The 22,951-nt window shown below is 41.6% G+C and overlaps 1 protein-coding gene across 1 annotated transcript in view; it reads right to left on the bottom strand.

The window, feature by feature from the left end:
- Positions 1–22,602, bottom strand: part of RabX4 (RAS oncogene family member RabX4) — a 31,671-nt gene extending 9,069 nt beyond the window's left edge. Inside the window, exons 1-4 of the mRNA XM_067785353.1 lie at positions 21,975–22,602; positions 16,403–16,602; positions 7,437–7,529; positions 7,241–7,354 (exon numbers count right to left, since the gene is read on the bottom strand). Coding sequence (XP_067641454.1) covers positions 7,241–7,354; positions 7,437–7,529; positions 16,403–16,602; positions 21,975–22,098 — 531 coding nt within the window. The 5' untranslated portion in view covers positions 22,099–22,602. The remainder of the gene's footprint in view (positions 1–7,240; positions 7,355–7,436; positions 7,530–16,402; positions 16,603–21,974) is intronic.
- Between the last annotated feature and the right edge of the window lie 349 nt (positions 22,603–22,951).

The following is a 22,951-nucleotide window of genomic DNA, read 5'->3' as shown; positions in this document are numbered from 1 at the left end:
AAGCTATCGGTTTGTTAATGGTGTGTTATCGACGAGGCATAGACGAGTTATAGAAGTGATATAAACCCGCCAACGGTAACAAAAGTATCCCACGAGTTATCGATTTTTATCGACGATTTAACGGTTTGTTATCGATTTATTACCAAAAAATTGTTTATGTATTTATCGAAAATGCTATCAATATGTTATCGAAAAGTTATGGGTTTGTAATCGAAAAGTTAACGATAGATTACCGAAAAGTTATCGAATTTACTATCGGCTACTCATAAAAAAGTAATCAATTTGTCATCGAAAATGTATCAATTTATTACAGAAAAGTCATCGATTTCTTTTAAACAAGCTATCGATTTTTTATCAAAAAGTTATCGATTTATTAAGGGAAAGTTATTTGTTATAGCGGTGTTAGAAATTAATTATCGTGGTGTTACCAATTTTTTATCGGCATGCCAACCATTTGTTATCGACGACTCCCTATATTGCATGCCGATATGGAACCCATAAGAAGCCGATGACTCGAAAGTAAGAAGTCGATAACTCGACGATAGTTTTGCTTTCAATAATAAGTCGATAGGAAAAAAATAATTTGTCGTTATTATTTTTTACCGATAGGAGGCCGACGAAGCTCTTCTAAAATAGCTCGAAATTATTTGTTCCTGATACACATTAATAAAAAAAAACTTTGTTTCTTAGGCGTTCATATGATAACGCATCGAACTTCACGAGTACTTGGTACTAACGTCTTTTTTAATATTTGAAAATAACTGTGAGTACTCTTATTGAAATTAAACGAAATTATCTATATGGCTGAAACATGCCGATTCTGAGTGGGTTATAAAAATATTCATATGTAACTATACGAACGAATGTAGATCAGTGGTGCACCCTAGACATGCAAATAACCAACCTGCTTCGGCTATATTTGCAAGTATACAATTTTTTTTAAAATTTTCGCAAGCTTTGCTAACAACATTTTTTCGATCCAGTCTAATGGAGATTTTTTTAGACTTATCATAGGCATGAATAGTTTTAACATTTTTTTTAAAGGTTTTTAGTTCTTTGACTCTATACGACGATTCCAGTTTCATCTGTAATTAGCTTAGGCCCGATTTTTCAGTGCAACTTCAACACAGCTTGACAGTTAAACTTAGCTTAAACTTATTTTGCAGTTCTTCTGTATACTTTAACTGAAGTTTAAGCTAAGCTTAAGCTAGTAACCTACTCGTCGAATATATCCAACAATGTTGTTTTTGTTGTTGTAGCGATAAGGACACTCCCCCTTGGCCTTGGGGAGTGTTATCGATGTTCATCCTTCGCCGGATGCAGATCCGGTACTTTCCGGTACAAAGCCCGACCATCTCGGAAACGATTTATTATGACCAAATGGGACCTTCTAGGCCATACCGCCCTCCCACCCCTAGATCCAAGAGGAGTTCGGGGTGGCCAGAGTTTCGGCTGTTAATGAAACAGGATTCGCCACGGATAGGTGAGGTTGACAATTGGGTTGGAGACGCTATTTATTGCACTGGCAACCCCTTGAATCTATTTGGTATTTTAGTCGCCTCTTACGACAGGCATACCTACCGCGGGTATATTCTAACCCCCTAACCCGCTGGGGGGAACCCAACAATCATGCTAAATGCTGTTATTTAAGTTGATAAAAATATAGTTCTCAGCTTCTACTCAAGAATGGTTCTCCAATTGGACTCAAATGTAAGATTCCAGTACTTTTACGAAAATAAAATAAAATATATACAATTTATTTTTAATTTATAACGCTTTATTTATGCTACCAAGCAGCTGTTTATTTTGTACAATAATCGGCTGTTGGCTTTGGTGGTACCACCTTGGAGAAGGTTTTTTCAACTCCACCTGAACTCAATATCCAATGAAGGATATCAACTGGAGAAATGTGCTTGATATTCATTTGAGAACTTTACTTTTCAGAAAACCTCTCAAAGTTTGGAGAATTATTTGAGAATGATGTCGGAGATCAGCTCAAGAGCTATAAATTTTACAAAATTTCTTAAAGTTTAGATAGTGATTAGAGAATGATGTTGGATATCAACTTCAGGACTAGATATATATTTCTCGAAGGCTGAGGGAATATTCTTTTCATGTTTTATGTAGATAACAAAAAACCAAACAATGCCGTACAAAAAGGCCTCTAACCCAAAGACGGATTCAAACTGTTACTGAAACACTACTATGTTAGGTTAGCTTAGGTTGAACTGGTCGGTCCATGAGGACCTCACATAGACTGATTGAGTCCGTAGTGTTACAAGAAGTTTGTTTTAACGACCAAACCGAAAAACCCTATCAAAAACCAGGACCTATGTTATAAAATAACTCCATCCTCTTGGCAAATACTAGAAGCTTCCTAGGACTTAAGCCAATTGCTGTTTCTAGATATGACAGCTGTATCACTCCTAATAGCTAGAGTCTTAGCCTGGCAAGTGCAGGGCACGAGCACAGAACGTGATCGATCGTTTCCTCCTCCAACCCGCACTTCCTACATCTGCTATCACTGACCAAGCCTAATTTAAAGGCATGTGACGCCAGAGGGCAGTGTCCAGTCAGAATACCCGTCATGAGTCTACAGTCCTCTCTTTTTAATGATAGAAGGACCTGTGTTAGTCTAAGGTTGTAAGACCTACACATAATCTTCGACACTTTACAGCCCCGCGCTTTAACCCACGCCTTTCCCGCTTGGTCGATCATGTGCACCTCTCGCCTTCGCTTAATCTGGCCCAATCTAATTGGGACGTTTACGGAGCAAGCTTCAAGTCCGCTTTTTCATTCGCATCTATTCCCATATGCCCTGGGATCCAATATAGATGTATGCTTCTCCCTGTCCCGATTCTCTCCAGAGACTGCTTATACTCTAACACGCATTTAGATGCTGTGCTATGCGAGATTATAGCCTTAATTTCTGCTTGACTGTCAATATAAAAGTTAACACGGTTGCAGCTTAAGCTATTCTCTTCCAGGGTTTCTACTGCTTTGGTTACGGCTAATATTTCCGCTTGGAAAACGCTACAGTAATCCGGCAGCCTGTAGGATCTGCTTACTTCCGGATCAGCGCAGTATACCGCAGACCCTACTCCTTCCACTACTTTGGAACCATCGGTGTACACATGTATCGCCTCGTCCGCCATTTGCGCACCCTTGCGCTAACAGTGCACCTCTATTGTGGCCTTAAGATCTCCCTCGAAGCGCAGATAGGGAATCAGGTAGTCTGTTCGTCTTGTGATTGATGATGCTATACTACTATGCCCATATGGTCGGCACTCAAGCTGCCCCGAAGCACCGAGCCTGGTTGCGGTCGTTAATGGTTTGTTCTTTGCTACCAGGTCTACAGGTGGAATTTGCAGAGTGGCATACAGTTCAGCCGTCGGGGTTGTTTTCAAGGCTCCCGTAATGCTAAGCATCGATAGTCTGCATAGCCCCTCTAATTTTTTGAAGTATGTTGTTTTTTGTGTGGCTTTCCACCAAACAAGAACTCCATAGTATAGAATAGGGCTTACAACCACTGTAAAAACCCAATGAGAAAGAAAGAGAGGGCGATAAGCCCCACGTACACCTCAATATTCTTTTACATGCATAGAGTGCCGTTGAGGCCTTCTTGACCCTCTCCTCCACGTTGAGCTTCCATGACAGCTTACTGTCTAGGATGATTCCTAGATATTTTTGCAAGGTTTCTCTTGTAAGGCCACCCCTCCTAACTTAGGCCTGGTCCAATTTGGGACCTTGTACCTCTTTGTAAACAAGACCATATCCGTCTTCTCCGCATTGACTTTCAACCCGACATTAGATGCGCAGGTATGAATATCCCGAAGCGCCCGATCCATCAAAGAACTAATCGTTGGAAGGCACTTTCCACTTATGACAATTACAACGTCGTCTGCGTAAGCCGTAAGTTTTACGGGTCCCTCATCGAATTGCCTGAGCAGTTGGTTGATGACCAGCGTCCACAGCAGAGGTGTGCCCCTGTCCACTGATTCCGTGGCCTCGTACGATCCCCATTGTGATGTAATCTTTCTGCAATTTAACATGCAGCCGATCCATCTGATTAAGGCAGGATGTACTGTAATGTAATTAAGACCATCCATAATCGCCCATTTTGCAACATTATTGAAAGCCCCGGCAACGTCCAAGAAGACTCCTAGAGCATACTCCTTATATTTCAGGGATTTCTCTATGCTTATTACCACCCTATGCAATGTGGTGTCTACCGAGTTGCCTTTGGTGTACGCATGCTGTGTTGTGGAGAGCTGCTTTTCATCCACGTTGGACTTTATGTACACATCTATCAGCCTCTCAAAGGTTTTGAGCAGAAATGATGTTAAGCTAATTGGTGTATAGTCTTTGGGATACACGTGACCGATCTTCCCCGCCTTTGGTAGAAAAGCTACACGAGCAGTTCTCCAAGAGTGCGGTACATGATTCAGTCGTATGCACCCATCGAATATTATTTTAAGCCATTCCACGACCGACCTACTTGAGACTTGTTGCATGGCCGGGAATATACCATCTGGGCCCGGCGATTAAAACTTAGAAAACGTCTTCACTGCCCACTCGATCTTGGTATCGGTCACCAAGCCCGGCACTACTAGCTCCGTGATCGAAGTGTGAGTGATGTCTGCTGGCTCTTCTAAACCATCTCCCGATGGGAGATGTGTATCGAGAAGCACCTCAAGGGATTCCTCACTATTACGTGACCATTGCCCGTTCTCTTTCTTTATTAGTCCCTGGACTATGCTTCCATTTGCTAGGACTTGTTTCAAACCGTGCTGTTTCGCTGGAGCACTCTATGTCCGTACAGAAACTTTTCCATGAGTTTCTCTTCGCCCTGGTAATTTCACGCTTGTAGATCTTCAGTAGATTCCTGTACTCGTCCCGACACGCTTCGCTTCACGCGGTCTTTGCGAGCTTAAACATTTCTTTTTCCTGTCTTCTTAGAAGACTCAGCTCATTGCTCCAGCATGGCGGCTTTGCTTTTCCTCCGAATCTTCTTAGAGGACAAGCTTTGTTATACGCAGTAATAAGTGCCCTTGTTAGGAATTCATTCGACTCCTCCAGTTCCTCCACATTAGCAACCTCTTTGGGTTGGCCCAGTTTTGTTTCTACATGTTTCTGGAATTTAGTCCAGTTCGTTGACCTAGGGTTTCTAAAGGTTACTCCTTTCTCTACCCTCTTTAGGGGGATGCTGAAGCTGATATACGCATGGTCGGAGAAGGATGGTCTATCAAGAACCATCCAATCATACCTTGATATATCACGCTCGGAGCTCAATGTAATATCCAGAACATTGTTGGATGTTGGACCAATGGACATTTCCCCTGTTGGCTATCTGCAAATTGGTTTGCAGGATGTAACAAAATAGAAATTCGCCTCTCTCGTTCGTATCTGTTCCTACCCACGCATTGTGGTGCGCATTTGCATCTGCGCCTATGACCAACCGCCCTTTGCGCCCTTCTGTACTAGCCTTTTGCACTCCATCGGTGGAACCTCCGCAGCATGGGCCATGTAGCAGGACGCCAGGATAAATGCCTGCTTATTCTTTTGCTCAACGGCCACCGCTACGAGATCCTCTGTGGTGTAATTAGGCAGCATATATGAATGCAGCTGTTTCCTTACCATTACTACAGCTCGCACCCGTCCATCCGTTTGCGCGTAGTAAAAGCCAAACCCGCTTGCGCTAAGTCCAGAAACCTTTCCTCCTTATGAGAACCACGGCTCCTGGATCAGCTCCACGTCAAACGAACCCTCCTCAAGGGTTAGGAGGAGTTCGCTCGACGCCACTTTACTGTGTTGGGGGTTTATCTGTAGGACTCGCAGCACCATTGGGCTGTTTTTCCCCCTCCAGCACCTTTGTCTTGTCGTCGCGGTCCTTCCCTTGCCCGTTTGTTTTAGAGCATTCGAGACCCCCTTCAGCCACTCGTGACTGTTGTGCCGGGTGTTCCTCTGTGCGAGTCACAGCACCATTTAGCGGTTGGTCCTCTTCCAGCACGTTCGTGGTGACGTCGGGGACCTCCACCTGTCTTTTTTCCCTTAGGCTTTTGAGGTCCTTTTCGACTTCGCCCACCTCTAGCGTGTTATGGTTTTTATTTTCGGGACTTCTTTTCCTGAGTCGCATGTAAATTTTGCCAGGGCCAAAGGATATTTTGCCAAGCTGCGTGTACAAAATATCCTCCGCCTGCTTTTTTATTTGGAAGATGTAGAACTGACCATCCTCGGTAGGCCGAGATATAGTAAGTACCTTACAATCCTGTGACGGTATGTTCGGATTCTGATTCTGCAGAAGTCGCAGTGTATCCTCCGACTTCATCACGTATGGTATCCATACCTTAACTTTTGGTACCGTGGGGATTTGCGCTTTATCCACCACCTCAAACCGCGCGTTCGTGCCTTGCCTTTGGAAGTTTGGAACCACTTCCTCCAGCCACCGCAAGCTCGCGATGTTGTCGCACGCTATCATCTTCACACCATTATACCATCCCCCCGAATCAAAGGTTGGAAGTGGCTTACTTGGTTGTTCTGGCATCATCTTAAGCATTAAGCTAAAAAGCTCCCTTTCCACAGATCTCCACCTTTCAGTAGTCATTTGTCCGAAAGGACTGCTACGATCAACCCGCGCCACAGTCTTTGACTGCTTTGCCACATCACTCATCTTCTCGGGATAAGCAGGAGTCTTAGTATTATCTCCCTTTGGCACCTCCGAGAAAGCCGGAGTCTTAGCGTTAACTCCCTTTAGCGCCTTCGAGAAAGCCGGAGTCTTAGCGTTATCTCCCTTTGGCTTATCTCCTACTTCCGTAGTTGGAACTTCCCTCTGACTCGCAACTTTCGAGGTAGTTGCTACCTCGCTATTGGAGCCCACCTGTCTTACAGCTTTGGGCCTACTTGTCTTGTATATGTGACTGCCCTGCCTCGCGGCTCTAGGACTCCTTTCTGCCTCTTGAAAGCAGGCTTGTCGCCTTCCGCCGAACGTTGCCTCTTCATTCTTCCATTCGACGCTTCTTCCTCCTTGTACCGGTTGCAGAACCGAGGGTTTCTCGCAGCAAAACACTACTCTGTAGTTTAACTGGAATTAAATTTGACTAGATTTTAAACAAACTTATTCAAAGCTCAGCCTCCCCAACTACTGGAAACACAGGCCTTAAGATGAAAATTCTGCCCACTTATGTTTTATTCTCAGGCGGGACGGTGCACCACTGGGGTTGATGTAGTATATATATAATACCCGGCGTTCTCGCTGCTCTCGTATTTTTCTTGCTAATGCCAAAAATGCCTCCTCAATATTTATATTACATTTACAGGACACCTCAAAGAAAGGCATATCGAAGTTTTCTGCAATCTGGAAAAAGAAAAATATATAAAAAGTAATGCATAATAGAAAAACTTAGGAAATATGTAGTATTCAATATTTTAGATCTCACTTTTTCGCCTCTCTCCTTATCAACTGCCCTTTGTGTTGCCGAACATTCGCATTTGTTGCCCACTAAAACTTTCACTACATCCGGAGAAGCATTCTGCATAAAATTGAAGAAATCAAAGGATAAATTTAAACGAAGAGTTATGTATATTAGTGTGACGAATATTAGCATCACCAATTGATCTCACATCCCTAAGGTTATTAAATAAAGGCACACCAACATTAATGCAAGCTACATACACATATTACATGCCTACCTAATATAAACGCACGCAAGTCATTTTCTGTCAAAAATGTCTCATGCACATACAACTTGTATGAGAGCACCCCAAATTGAATTTGCTGCGTAAAAACGTAACTCGATTTCCAATTTTTGTTCTGCGTGACATTTAGATTTGACGTTTGCACACATGCTTTACATTGTCGCAACGCATGCTTATTTGGGTTAGGGCAAAAAACGCCGGTTGTTTGCGTGCGCTAAAAAAACGCAGTGCGGTTTTATTAGGTTGGCATGTTAATCATCACCCACATATATACAAGGCAACAGAGAGATACTCACCATCAGCCGAAGTAGTACTCACATATACACACGCATATGGCTATGCGAGAGACTATAAACTAGAAATATACATGTACATATATGGCTGGTAACCAGGTATGAATTTCGCGGAGTTACTAGACCTTAAGAGAAATGGGTGAACGAGGCAACAGAGTATAAAAGCAGCGAAAGCTGAGTAGTCGGTAAGCAGTTTGATTTAAACATGCAATTATTTGTGAAGTAAGAGTTATTGTGAAGTACTTTCAAAGTAGTCTAATAAAGCCCATTTTGCATTATTGAATATTGGAGTTATTTATTCAACAGGTTAGCGATTCGAACGTTAGCGGAAGGTGTGGAATAAGTGAAATTTCCCTAAATTCGTTACATTAGTTTATGTGTTAATGGTGGACCTCAGAACGGAAGAAGAAACTGTCACTCTAAAGGCTAAACACCTGTTGGTGAATACTTGGCGATTAATGTGTATAGAGGTACCGCTTGCTTAATTGCTTGGTTTTCAGTTCAACAATGCTTTCCCTGAGTTGTAGCTGTATCTGGATAGTGGTTTAAGGGGTCTAGAGTTTCTATTGGTATGGCGATGCGGTCGTTCATTGATTGTAATATGAAAGCTATGTTCGTTGATTACACAGGCCGACAGCATCTCAGACCCAGCAACCGGACTATATATTTTCGAAGGTTTATGATGCGCCGAATCCATATTTGAGGTTATGTAGCTGATGATGTTTTCTTTCACCATAATTAACCCACATAACCCCTCATTGAAGTTCTATACAAGCTTATATTTTGGTCAGAACGTTCCACTCCTCCCATGTTGGAGTTATACATGTAAATCAAATGCGGTTGTTCTACATATATAACGGTATATTATGGTCCGACTCATCCGATGAGCTTTCAGGCCCGGCTGCACTAAAATTTTATTTCTGCTGGCGCTTGCAGTTGGGCAGATGGAAAATTATTTACGCCAAAAGCTTCCTCAGGACCAGAATCTTCGTCGTTTGAATTAACTGGAGGAAACAACGCCACTTCATCGATGTCGCCAGTGTTTTCTTAACCATCTTCCAACAAAACAAGAACCTCAGGAAGCCAGAGACCCCTGCAAAAAAATAGATCTTGTAGACACCTATCTTCCTAATGTACTATATGTAGGACACTAACATTTGCTCATTTTTACTACTAATTAATTTTAAATATATTTAACTATAATTTTACACATTTAAAAACTCATTTATTTCTCTATAATTTTTTAATAAAAAATATATATTTGTTAAATTTTATCATATAAATTTTAACTCACTTTTGAAATCGTATGTTATACTTTTGCATTTTTCAAAATTAGTAATTTTCTGAATAAGACAACGAGCACTTCTCTCACTGAGGGACTGTAAATACATACTAACGGTGTTGCGTAATTTCTTCTGCATGCAAAAATACATCCCCGTTATTTCCTGGCCATCGGGCGAGTGCGTGAATCGACATGAAATTGGTGTCCTACATATAGTACATCAGGGTTATCCGGGTTAAAGGATGGCATCTTTAAACATAAGTATTCTTCTTTCAAATGGCGTTGAGTTTGCTCAAATATTTTTTTCGCTGAGATAATGCATTTTGAAATTTTCATGTTTCTAAACTTTCCTACATCTGCAAATCGATTGAGATAACATAGACATGATATAGTCAATTACTAATTTTCTTGAATTGAGTCTTTAAAAATATGCGAGTAAACGCTGTCCATGGGGTTAAGTGAGGTATGATAGGGGTGGTTTCTAGGGGTTGGGCTGTGTGTGACTCGGTACCCGAGGGTTAGATAGTGTAGGGGTGTGGTGAGTTAGTACACTTATGGTATGAGACAAAGTTTTAAGACAAATAAGACTCAATTCAAGAAAATTAGTAATCGACTATATCATGTCTATGTTATCTCAATCGATTTGCAGATGTAGGAAAGTTTAGAAACATGAAAATTTCAAAATGCATTATCTCAGCGAAAAAAATGATATTTCAGCAAACTCAATGCCATTTAAGAGAAGAAGATTTGTATTTAAAGATGTCATCCTTTAATTTTGGTGAAAGAAAACATCTGCAAGGCATCTTTAGGTTAGGATATCTCGAAAACCAGAGCTGATAGATCAATTCTGAGGCCAGATTTGGAGTCAGCGCATCATAAGCCTTCGGAAATATATAGTCTGGGGGCCTACTCTGTATTGCGATGCGAAAGGCAGTGCGATGCGAAAATAAATTGCGATGCGAAAGGTAATTGGAACTCTGTAGCGCTATCGCATCGCTAACAATGTCGCTTTTTTATTTTTCGCTAATTTTTTGCTTGAGTATGCATCACTGACCAAACTCAAAGAAAGAGAACAAAAGAAACAAGGCGATTACAATTTCGGCAAACGATTAATTTTTGTTGAACAAATTAAAAAAGGATTCTGTAGCATTATGGAACGATTTAAATGAAGAAAGGATTGATTTATGTAAATGAAGAAATCCTCCCAGTTCAGAAATTGAACTGGAAGAAGTGAACGTGATAAATACAGAAAACGTGGAAAATCATAGAATGGGAAATATTGCTAGTTGTATCAGAGAACAAATAAAAAATGACATGATTTCAAATAGAAATGCTTTATAAAAAGGTGGTTTCGATTTAATTGTTATTTATTTATGTATTTTAAGTCCACTAGGATTACAAATTGTTTCTTTTGTGTTTTTGTTTTTTGAGTTGTCCTATATATTTTTAAATGAATATAAAGATATCAATTTATAAAATCATCAATTAATACTTACATATTTGAACAATGCGAATGCCTATTACTTGTAGCAAGAAAAAATGCGAAAATGAATGCTATTTGACATTCGCTTTCGCTTTACAGAGTGCCGGCAATGCGAAAAGGGAGAAAAATTGCGAATGGGCAAAATGTGAATGCGAATGTCAAGATACAGAGTACCGATTTTGCGATTTCGCGTATTTTTTCTTTCGCATCGCAATACAGAGTAGGCCCCCTGGTTTCTGGGTCTGAATGTTGGTTAAATTTTGTCGGCCTGTGTTATTCACTGTGCCGCCCAGTAAAAAAAGCCTTGCCGAATTAACGCACAAGGCGGCGTGATTTCAATGCACATTCTTCAGGAACAATCTGTAAAGTACAGTAGTTTTATGATCGACCTATAGCTAAAACATACTTGTTTAGGGTCGCGCAACATTGACCAATACCTGCACACATCGTTTGAATATGATATCCAATTTCTCTGCGTGGTATCATATCGGCCTGTCTCCAATAATTTCTATCCTGACCTATTGAGCGAGCTCTGTTCTCTCTTTCCGTCCTAATCGACCTATATTTATCTGGCGACTATGCAGCTATCCGTAAAAGCATCAAGGGGCGATATTCTTGCATCGGTTGTAAAGGGTTCTTTTGATTCTCGTTAGTGTTATAAACCCCCGATTTACGATAGTACCGGTATGGGCTCCTACCTAAAGTAGCTGCCTATTGAATTTGAGTCCTGCTTGAGAATATGAATACCTTCCCCCTCTCCACATAGTAAGTTTTCTAACAAGAAGGCTCTTTTCTGACTGACATGGTAAGTCTTACCTACTCTTTCTTCAATGTTTTACTTCTAGCTCCCATGGCTCGGTTGTCAGGTCGACGATTGGTCACCTGTCTGTGACGGCAAACTGTCCTTGGGCCACAGCCTGTACGATATTCCTTGCACAGAGGCGTGTGTGAACCCTGGCCGCCATAAGATAATTATCGGAGACGATATTTGGACCTAGTTCAGTGCGCACATACTGGATACTCGTGCTATGCTAGTCATGACGTGATCGCATTGGCTTCTTGCTCTTCAATCAGCAAACAGCCATGTAGCTTTGTGTGTGTTTTTTATGTTTTTATGTTGATGTGGGTGGCGGCGAGTGTCATACCGTATTTCAAGTTTCCTATACGACAGTGATTTCTGCCGTTGCCTTCACTAGACGCACAACAAGCCGAGCATCATTGTACTTAAGATTTTGCTATGTTCGTTATCAGAAAACGGAGATCGCATTCGAGGCGTACCATCCGGCTATTAGATTTGAACTTTAGTCACCTCTTCCAACAAGCACGCCTTCCGAGGGTATAATCTAAGCCCCTTAATCCCTTGTTGTGTTCATCATACTGTACAATAAAATAAAATCGCTACATAAACCAATATCGAAAAGCCTCTCAGAACTCAACGATGTAAGGTTTTAAGAAGTGTTCAACTTTTGTTTACTCAGGAGGGGCATCTGTCCAAGTTTATTCCATAGACGAACAAATTTTCAAAACGGGCCATCACCACGAATTGCAGCCGTCTGCGACTTGACACATCAGCGAACAAAAGCATGCATGCAATAACTGACTTCTTCTGGCATCACTAATTGGCACTTAGCCTTCTTCGGTAAATACACTTCTGCATAGTCGATGGCTGCGTAATAAATCTCCAAAGATTGCAAAAATCATTCCTATTAAAAATCCCTGAACCCTCTAGTGACATACTATCAACGTCCATATGCTTGAGTTTCGTCCGTCGGGAGTAAGCTCCGTGATCTCTATATTTTAAAAAGTCTAGATGCGCCTTCGCTGAAAGGTGCTTTTGTTTAAATAAGCTTGAAGAAAACACAGACGTTAAGAAAAAATGGTACACAGTTTGAAACCTTTGAAGATAATATGTCTTATATATTGTCACGGATATTAGCATCACTAAGGCAATGCTAAGGCCATGGCAAGCAGTATTTACGTCAATAATCAAATCATGTATACACATCTATAAGGCAGCCGAAAGAGATGTCACACACAGATGCATTTACTTATACGCCTATGTGTGTGCGAGAGACTGTAAACTACAAACTCACATACATCTGAGAGACGCTGAAAAGTAGAAAATTGTAAACAAGTAGAAACTATATGAGAACTATAAACACTCGAAATAGTTGGTAAGTTCTGGAAATAGAAGAGCCTAGATGTTTGCAGCGTAAACTATAAAAGCGGCACAAGCGAGTAAAAAGTAATTCAGTTTGAGTTGAGCTATCAATCAGTTTGATTAAGCACGCGATCTGGCGGCCAATAGTAGAGTTTCATTTGAGTTATCAATCAGTTTGGTTATTAAGCCAGCGAGTAGCCGAGTATACGTGTGATCGTGAAGTACTTTAATAAAGGCCATTTTTCCATTCTTCAATATTGGAGTTATTTATTCAACAGTTTAGTGATTCGAACTTAACAAAAGGGCAAATAAGAGGATTTGCAGAAAATTCTTTACAATTGGTGTCAGAAGAGGAATTGTTGAATAAATTCCAGAGGACAACAAGGACATGGCAAAGTTCAGTGAATTGAAGATCCAGCAACTAAAGAAGGAGTTGGAGAGCCGTGGATTGAATACAAGCGGCGTTAAACTTGCACTTCAGGCACGGCTACGAGAGGCAATGGAAGGAGAAGGAATTGATGTGGAAGAGTATGACTTTCATCTTGATGGCGAGGAAATAACAAAAATGGAAGAAACACCGCAGACAATGGCGAACACAGACTTGAACATGATTTTGGCTGCAATATCTGCTCAAACATCGACAGTGGCTTCTCAACTGGAATCGCAGAGGACAGATATAACATCTCAACTGGAATCTCAACTAGAAGAACAGAAAACGTATATGTCATCTCAACTAGAAGAACAGAAGACGTATATGGTATCCCAGATGGAATCACAAGAAACGCGTATGTCAGAAATGTCGACACAGATTACACCGAAAATGGAAGCACAAGAGGCACGGATATCCGAAATGTCGGCTCAAATTTCAGCACAGATATCATCGCAGATCTCTGCTCAACTGGAAGAGCAAGAAGGACGTATTTCCTCGAAGTTGGTGGCGCAAGATACAAAAATTTTACAGTTTGAAGAAAAAATCGAGGCCGAGGTGGATGCTTTGAGAGGACGTATCGAGCAATTGCAACTAAATCGCCCAGCAGTTTCAACTAGTAATCAAAAGGTAAAAACACCATCCTTTGACGGTTCTGTTCCTTTCCAGGTCTTTACAGTTTGAGAAGACCGCAGCAGTGAACCAATGGAATGCGGAAGATAAAGTTGCAGCTCTGTTCGTGGCACTAAAAGGGCGGAAATCTTACAGACCATCCCAGAGTACGAGCGGAACCACTACGAAACATTGATGAGCGCTTTAGAGAGACGTTACGGAAGCGAGCATAGGAAACAGATATTCCAAATTGAGTTGCAAAACCGCTACCAAAAAGCAAATGAGACATTGCAGGAGTTTGCTTCAGATATTGAAAGATTGGCTCATCTTGCAAATGCGGACGCACCCGTGGAATACACTGAAAGGGTAAAAATCCAGAGCTTCATAAATGGCATACGAGATGTGGAAACGAAGCGGGCTACATATGCGAATCCAAAGCTAACGTTTGCTGAAACGGTATCGCATGCACTGACTCAGGAAACAGCCTCTCTTCTGTGTAAGCCAGTTTTCAAAGCACGCCGTGTGGAAGTAGAAAGGCCAGAGTGGGTAGAAACAATTTTGGAAGCACTGAAGGGATCTCAACAGAAGAATGCCGGAGTTATTAAATGTTTCAAGTGCGGCAACCCAGGTCACATTGCACGTAATTGCGATCTTGGTCCTAATAGTTCCAACAATGTGGGTGGCCGTAAACGCAAAGCTGGCGGAAATGAGCAAGAGCGTGTCGAATGTAAAGAACGAAAACTTGCCCCGGCTATTGAATGTCCTGTGATATCTGTGTCGCAAATTGGAAGGAAATCAAGCAGTCTTACCGTCAGAGGGAATGTGGATGGTAAAGAGCGTGTACTGACTGTAGATACGGGGGCATCTCATTCCTTGATTCGATCTGATTTGGTCTACAGGAGAGTAAAGTCATTACCTGGAGCAAGGTTGCGTACGGTCACAGGCGAATATAATCAAGTCCAAGGCGAAGTGGTATGTGAGGTATTAATTGGGAAAGTCATGGTTCTACACAAATTCGTTGTAGCGGAGATCGTTGATGAAGTCATATTGGGAGTGGACTTCTTGGTTGACCATGACGTCAGGATCGATATGCGGAGAAAAATTATGCGCTATAAGAACCAGGACATACCACTTAACTTTAGTTTGGAAAAAGGGTTCAGCAGTAATCGGGTACTGGTGGAAAAGACTCGACAAAGACCACGAAAGTGAAAGGCAAAAGTTGATAGATCGAATGGGCCAAATAAATCAAAATCAAAAGCACCTGCGAGAGAAACACTGGCATTGACAAAACCTAAAAGACGCAGGAAAACGAAGCAACGAATTTCCGAGAAAGAATGCGAGGGCAGTTTCAAGCCGGAGCACACTACTGTTGTGAAATGTGGGAACGATACCGATTATGCAAAGCAAATCCGTCCAGCGCAAGCTCTACGAAGTGGTTCCTTGACCAAACAACAGAGTGTGAAGGAACGGCCCAGGGTAATGAGTAGTAAGATGAAACACTGGCATGACAAGAACTTTAATTCGGAAGGTTTCTTGGCGGGAGATTTGGTACTGTTAAACAACCCTCACCGGCGGAAAGGTGTTCCAGCCAAATTTCGGTGCAGTTGGGAAGGCCCGTACAAAGTTGTGAAGAAGATCAGTGATACCATCTACCGCATACAAACCACTGGGAAACCACGGATTAGAAGAGTGGTACATTTGGAGATGCTAGCGGCAGATAAATCGGGAGATTTGTCTGATCGGGACGATCAGACTTAGGTGGAGGGCAGTGTCACGGATATTAGCATCACTAAGCTATACCATCACTAAGGCGATGCTAAGGCCATGCCAAGCAGTTTTTACGTCAATAATCAAATCATGTATACACATATATAAGGCAGCCGAAAGAGATGTCACACACAGATGCATTTACTTATACGCCTATGTGTGTGCGAGAGACTGTAAACTACAAACTCACATACATCTGAGAGACGCTGAAAAGTAGAAAATTGTAAACAAGTAGAAACTATATGAGAACTATAAACACTCGAAATAGTTGGTAAGTTCTGGAAATAGAAGAGCTTAGATGTATGCAGCGTAAACTATAAAAGCGGCACAAGCGAGTAAAAAGTAATTCAGTTTGAGTTGAGCTATCAATCAGTTTGATTAAGCACGCGATCTGGCGGCCAATAGTAGAGTTTCATTTGAGTTATCAATCAGTTTGGTTATTAAGCCAGCGAGTAGCAAAGTATACGTGTGATCGTGAAGTACTTTAATAAATGCCATTTTTCCATTCTTCAATATTGGAGTTATTTATTCAACAGTTTAGTGATTCGAACTTAGCAAAAGGGCAAATAAGAGGATTTGCAGAAAATTCGTTACAATATGTATGTATCTGGGAGCGCTTATTACTTAGGCCTTTGTGGCTTTTAAACCAATCCGTATACTCATATTCTTAAACATAACTTACCTCCTGAATGTTTCTCAACCAATACGACAGATTATTGTAGCTCTCCAAATTCGTCACATCGTACATAAGAAGTATGCCCATAGCTCCACGATAGTAAGCTGTGGTTAAAGTACGAAATCTTTCCTGCCCAGCGGTATCCCAAATTTGTAGCTTTATTGGCACGCCGTCCAAATTGATCAGCTTCTGTTTAAAGTCAATACCTGAATAAAAAAAAAATACAAGAAACAACAATTAATAGCAGCGCATAATCGGTAAATCGGGTTACAAATCTGTGAGTTGTGCATTTTGCAATTCTAGAAGCGCCGGAAATTGGTTCAAAAAAATTTAAGTACAAGTGCAAAGATACTGAACCTCTAGTTTAAAATAATACCAAATCTTTTTTAAAATAACCTAAATATGTACTGAATAGTGCTTGAAACTCAAAATACCCATTAGAGGTTTAATAGATCCGCAACTTAGTTTTATGAAAAATTCGATAAAATCTCTGTTTTTGAGATTCTGAGATTATTTGCTGCTGTCACAGGTGCCCTAAAGGTAGTATGTGAGGTTGGTTGGTTGGTTGGAGTGGCGAGTCCCAATTGACTCCAATTAGCACTCTTACGCCGTTTTGATACGACAAACTCGTGAGTTAACCAATGAAAGGGTGTTGTAAGAAGACTAATAAACATTTTCCAAGCGCCTCGGGGAAACCCGTCCCCCTATATCCATCCCGTGGAGTTTATAAATTTGAGAAGCTCTCCCGGCTAAACATCCTTGAGTTCTGGAAGGCTTTCGAAAAAGCGCTTTCCAAGAAACTTCATTCTGCTTCGACAGTGTGCTGGGCATTCGCACAACAGATGCTCAACCATTTCCTCCGCCTCCGGATGCTTGCAGCTGCGACAGGAGGTATTGTGTTCCAGTCCCGTCCGTGCCGCATGGCCACATGCTCTTGGAAACTCTACAGGTCCGCAACCGATTCCACCTATTGTTGGCCTCGCTCAACCAGTGCTGGGAGATGCGGCCCTTGATGAGTCTCAGGGGTGCAAGGATCTCCTTCGCTCCGGAGAAATCAAGAGCCGCTCCACACCGTGCAAGCTCATCTGCCATCTCGTTACCCTGTATGTTTCGATGCCTCGGTACCCATATCAGGGTAACGATCTGCCGGCTCGCCAGAATTATGGCGCTTTCCCTACACTGCCAAACCAGGTTTGATGATATAGTCTCTGACCCGAGGGCCCCAAGAGCCGCCTGGCTATCGGCTACCCTGTTCGTTACCATTGATATCCATTAACACGCCTCTTGGATAGCGAAAATCTCAGCTTGAAACACGCTTGCCGAGTCGGGAAGCCGCATACATACGTGGGCGGGACAGTCGCAAATACTCCCGCTCCCACTCCGCAAGCTATTTTAGATCCGTCCATGAAAACCGAGATGTCGAATCTCTGAGTGATCCCACCATATTTCCAATCTTTTCTTGTGGGGAAGAGAATTGTGTAATTTGTGTCGAAGACTGTCCTTGGACGTATGTAGTAAATTTTTGATAAGATGCGGGGGTCGTTAATATTGAGCAGGATACGGCCGTGCCCATATGTACTTACTTACTTACTTACTTAATTGGCGCTTAACCGTCTAAACAGCTATGACCGTCCAACAAGGGGCGCCAGTCGCTCCTTCGCTCCGCCAACCGGCGCCATTTAGTCACACCAAGGGAGTTTAAATCGTTTTCCACCTGGTCCTTCCAACGGAGTGGGGGCCGCCCTCTACCTCTGCTTCCATAGGCGGGTTCCGATAGAAACACTTTCTTGGCCGGAGCATCATCTTTCATTCGCATAACATGGCCTAGCCAGCGCAGCCGCTGCGTTTTAAATCGCTGGACTATGTGGATGTCTGCGTAGAGCTCGTACAGCTCATCATTAAATCTTCTTCGGTACTCGCCATCGCCAACGCGTAGAGTTCTATAAATCTTTGGAAGAACTTTTCTCTCGAACACTCCCAAAGCCGCTTCATCTGCTGTTGTCATGGTCCATGCCTCTGCCCCATATAGCAAGACGGGTACGATAAGTGACTTGTAGAGCATGATTTTCGTTCGCCGAGAGAGGACTTTACTTTTCAATAGCCTAACTAGTCCAAAGTAGCATTTATTGGCAAGATTGATTCTTCGCTGGATTTCAGTGCTGATGTTGTTGCTAGTGTTGATGCTGTTTCCCAAATAAACGAAGTCTTTTACTATTTCGAAATTATGGCTGCCAACAGTAGCGTGGTTGCTAAGGCGCGTATGCGCTTACTCTTTGCTCGATGAAAGCAGGTACTTCGTTTTGTCCTCATTCACCATCAAACCCATCTTTAAAGCTTCTTTTTCCAGTTTGGAGTAAGCAGAATAACAGCGCGAGTGTTTAGGCCGATGACATCAATGTCATCAGCATATGCCAGTAATTGCACGCTTTTATAGAATATTGTTTCAGTGCGGTTAAGTTCTGCAGCTAGTATAATTTTCTCCAGCATCAAATTAAAGAAATCGCACGATAGGGGGTCACCCTGTCTGAAACCTCGTTTAGTTTCAAACGGCTCGGAGAGGTCCTTCCCAATTCTGACTGAGCTGATTGTGTTTCTCAACGTCATTTTGCACAGCGGTATAAGTTTTGCGGGGAAACCAAATTCAGACATAACGGCATATAGGTAGCTCCTTTTCGTGCTGTCGAAGGCGGCTTTAAAATCGACGAAGAGGTGATGTGTGTCGATTATCTTTTCACGGGTTTTTTCCAAGATTTGGCGCATTGTGAAGGTCGATGGTAGATTTACCAGGTCTGAAGCCGCACTGATAAGATCCAATCAGCAGGTTCACGGTGGGCTTCATCTTTCGCACAATACACTTGAAAGGACCTTATATGCGATATTAAGAACGCTTAGGGCCCTTTGAGATGCAGTTTACTTGATAAAGAGATCTACCGGTGGAACATTGCATATCACGTTTAAAGCCTCCGAGGGGCATGACCTAATTGCCGCCGTGATCGCTCCGCAGGCAGATCGTTGAACTTTACCTAGCATGTTAATTATGTATTTCACCTCTACCGCCTTCCACCATACGAGTGCCCCATATGTCAGAATTGGTCGAATAACTGCCTTATACATCCATGCTATGAGGTCTGGCCTCAGACCCCACATTTTACCTAGCATTCCTTTGTAGGCATACATAGCCCCGTAGGCTCGTTTGACTCTGTGTTCTGTGTTAAGCCTCCAGTTCAGCTTTGGTGTTAAAAAGACTCCTTGGTATTTGGCCCTATGAAAGACTCAAATCCTGGCCATCAAGAGTGGGAAGGTTAAAACTTGGGATTATCTTCCTAGTGGTGAAGAGCACTAGTTCTGTCTTTGAGGGAGTTACGCTTAGTCCGGCGGTCTCCGCCCAACTACTCATCTTCCTCAGTAATCCCTGCATGATCCAACTAATCACATTGAGACACAGACCAGATACCAGTATTACTACGCCATCCGCGCAGGCCACCACTTTAACCCCAGTACTGTTGAGTAGACGAAGTATGTTGTCTATAACGCAAAGCCAGAGCAATGGTGACAAGACCCCGCCCTGAGGGGTCCCTTTCCACGGTTGTGCCCTGACCTCACTAGCCCCCAGTTTAGCGCTTATCACTCTGGACCGCAGAGCCGTCCCTATCCAGTTTACGATAGGTTCCTCTATACCGAGTACATGAAGGGCGCCTTCTATTGCTTCCAGCTGGACATTATTGAAAGCTCCCTCTATGTCCAAGGATGCAGCCAGGGTAAAATGTTTGTTTTCGAAGGACATCTCTACCTTTTGAACCACTTCATGTAAAGCGGTCTCTGTTGAGCGGCCCCTGAGATATGCGTGTTGAACTATTGATAGCCCCGAGGTATCCAACCTACCGCGAATGTGGACTTCCAGTAGTCTTTCAAACATTTTTAGAACAAACGACGAAAGACTGATGAGTCTGAAATCCTTAGGCTTTTCATGTCCCCTCTTACTGACCTTTGGTATGAAGACCACCCTGGTCCCTCTCCAATTCAGGGGCACATGATTAAGTCGAATGCAGGCTTTAAAGGTACGTTCTATCCAGGGTATCACCAGAGAGCGAGTCTTTTGTAGCATCGCTGGGAAAATACCATCCGGCCATGTGGATTTGTATGGCGAAAAACTGTTGATAGCCCATTCTATCTTTTTTTTCCGTTATAAGTTCATTTATTAACCGGAGGGAGGGTATTACCCCAGTAAACTCCCTCGGTTCCATTTGGCTGCAACTACAGCCTGGAAAGTGCGTTTTTACCAGCAGCTCCACTGTTTCTGCGGCGCAAAATTCTTTCCAGCACTCCGTCTTTGCCTTATGAATAGATTTTTTCGTAGCGCCTGAGACTATCTTTATTGTATTGTATTGTATTGTATTGCATTTATTTCAATATATATCAGTACAATAAGATTCTTAAATCTTTTATAGCACAACAGCATTCATAAACAAATTCACATTAAAATAAAGCTTGCGATTTATAAAAATTAAAAAGTAAAAGTTAGAGTTAAAAAAAAAATGAATAGTAATAAAATAAAATTTTAAACTACAATTGACGGTTTCAGTTCCCAGTTTCCATTTGACCGGCTCAGGTTGAATAATTTGCCAGTCTATTTCCTGAGCGTAAAAAGGTTGTAATTTCACCAGGGGGTATACCTTTTTACTAAAACTAGTTGAACAAGCTATCCGGAGGGCAGACCCTAAGGACTTCTCCATCTTGCTATTATTAGCATCAAAGTCCGCCACTGATTAAATTTCCTGTGCCTAATGCCTACCTAGCTTATTTCCTACCACTTTGACGAACCTTCGCCAATTGCTCCTCTTTGGATTACGATAGGGAATAGGAATTACTACATTAAGGCAGATATTGAATAGTATCCTCATGTGGTCAGAAAACGACTGACTATCTCTTCACTTCCTCCCTGTACTCCCTAAAGCACAGCTGACTGGAGGCGAATAGTGTGTTCACGTCAGACTACGTGACTTCAAAAATGGGACATCTGTGAGAAGTGTCATCATCATCATCATCTTCCTCAACTCCTATTGGAGCATAGGGCCTCGACGTGTCAGCCATTCAAATTCTATCCGCTGGCGGCTTATTCATCGATGTGGTATTCTCTACATCCTTAAGAATAAAATTAAGAAGCCGTTGGGTTTGTCTTTGTTTCTTTTATACAGTTATGCTACTATCTCAAAAATGGCTAAACCGTTTTTGCTGAGATAGTGTATGGATTGTATTCGGAATTCATTTGTAATCATATCGATGTGATTTCAGAATCATATCCAGGTAAATTGAAACGATTCATGCTCAAATCATAATTTGCTGTTCGTAGAAACAAAAACGATACGATTTTCCAGACACATCTAACAATTTCAAAATAAAGAATCCGAAAATATCAGACTGAGGCGAACATGTTCGATGTTTTGTTTTCAAAGTCTTCCTGTAATTTAACACTATGTACACTTTCAGTCTATGGGAGGTCTCTATTGACCGGACAGTTCAATCTCCTTTAGTATACATATTTATTTCCATATTTATGTAACTGCTTTTGCAAACTTACCTATAGTTGAAATATATGTATCATAATATTTTTCATCACAATACCTATGAACAATACACGTTTTACCGACATTCGAGTCACCGAGCACAAGAACTTTATACGTCGCAACAAAGTCCAACGCCATTGTGTATTTTACGGTATCAGTGCTGCTGTAGGCAACGCTCTTTATCTATTCTTTGTTCTTTATTATCTTTTTTATTTCTTTTTATCTTTATTATAATTTTTTTTTTTTTTGTAATATGGATCAGTGCTTCCAAGCAGCTTTCAAGACGTATAAGCACTGACTTTTATCTATATATTTCTTAAATATATAATAAATGCGTTTTTTTCTTTGGTTTTGCAATCACAAATGTTTTTGGCAAATCTATTTCACACTTCTTAATTTATTTTATTCTTTTATTTACTTAATATGACTGTTGTTTTAAACAATGTTTATTTTTACTAGAAATATTTTCGATGAAACTACTTCCTTGTTTTTCTAATTTTAGTAAATATTTAGTGAAAAGTATGATTCAGCATCTGCATAAAAAACTCGTGAATGGATGCACGAAAAATCAATACTACATAGTACCTTGGTTGACATTTTAAAACAAGTAAACGTCAACGTCAAAGTTCTTAAACCAACCAACAGTTTGCTTTGGGTAGCGGAGTATTCGTGGAATGTGACAGATATTTGTTCGAATTGAAAGTCTGCCTTTTACTCAAAGAGGGTTCGTCGGAAGTAGTGCTCTGCAGGACCAGATTAACAAGTAGGCAGAATAGGTATTTACCTGGGGCCCCCGATTTTAAGGGGCCCCGAAACATGAAAAACACTTCTAAAATTTTATTACAAGCATACAATTTTAGAGAGTGAAAGAATATAATCAGAACTGAAAATAAATTTTTCTCAAATAAATAAAACTCAATTGATCGCATTCAAAAGACGACGACCGACGAACTAGACAATGTTTCTAAAAAGGACATTTCCTACTCATTTT

This window comes from Eurosta solidaginis, chromosome 1 (assembly GCF_040869045.1).
Source record: "Eurosta solidaginis isolate ZX-2024a chromosome 1, ASM4086904v1, whole genome shotgun sequence".
NCBI classification, from domain to species: domain Eukaryota; kingdom Metazoa; phylum Arthropoda; class Insecta; order Diptera; family Tephritidae; genus Eurosta; species Eurosta solidaginis.
The sequence above is the reverse complement of the archived record's forward strand: the minus strand, read 5'-3'. Positions and strand labels throughout refer to the sequence as shown.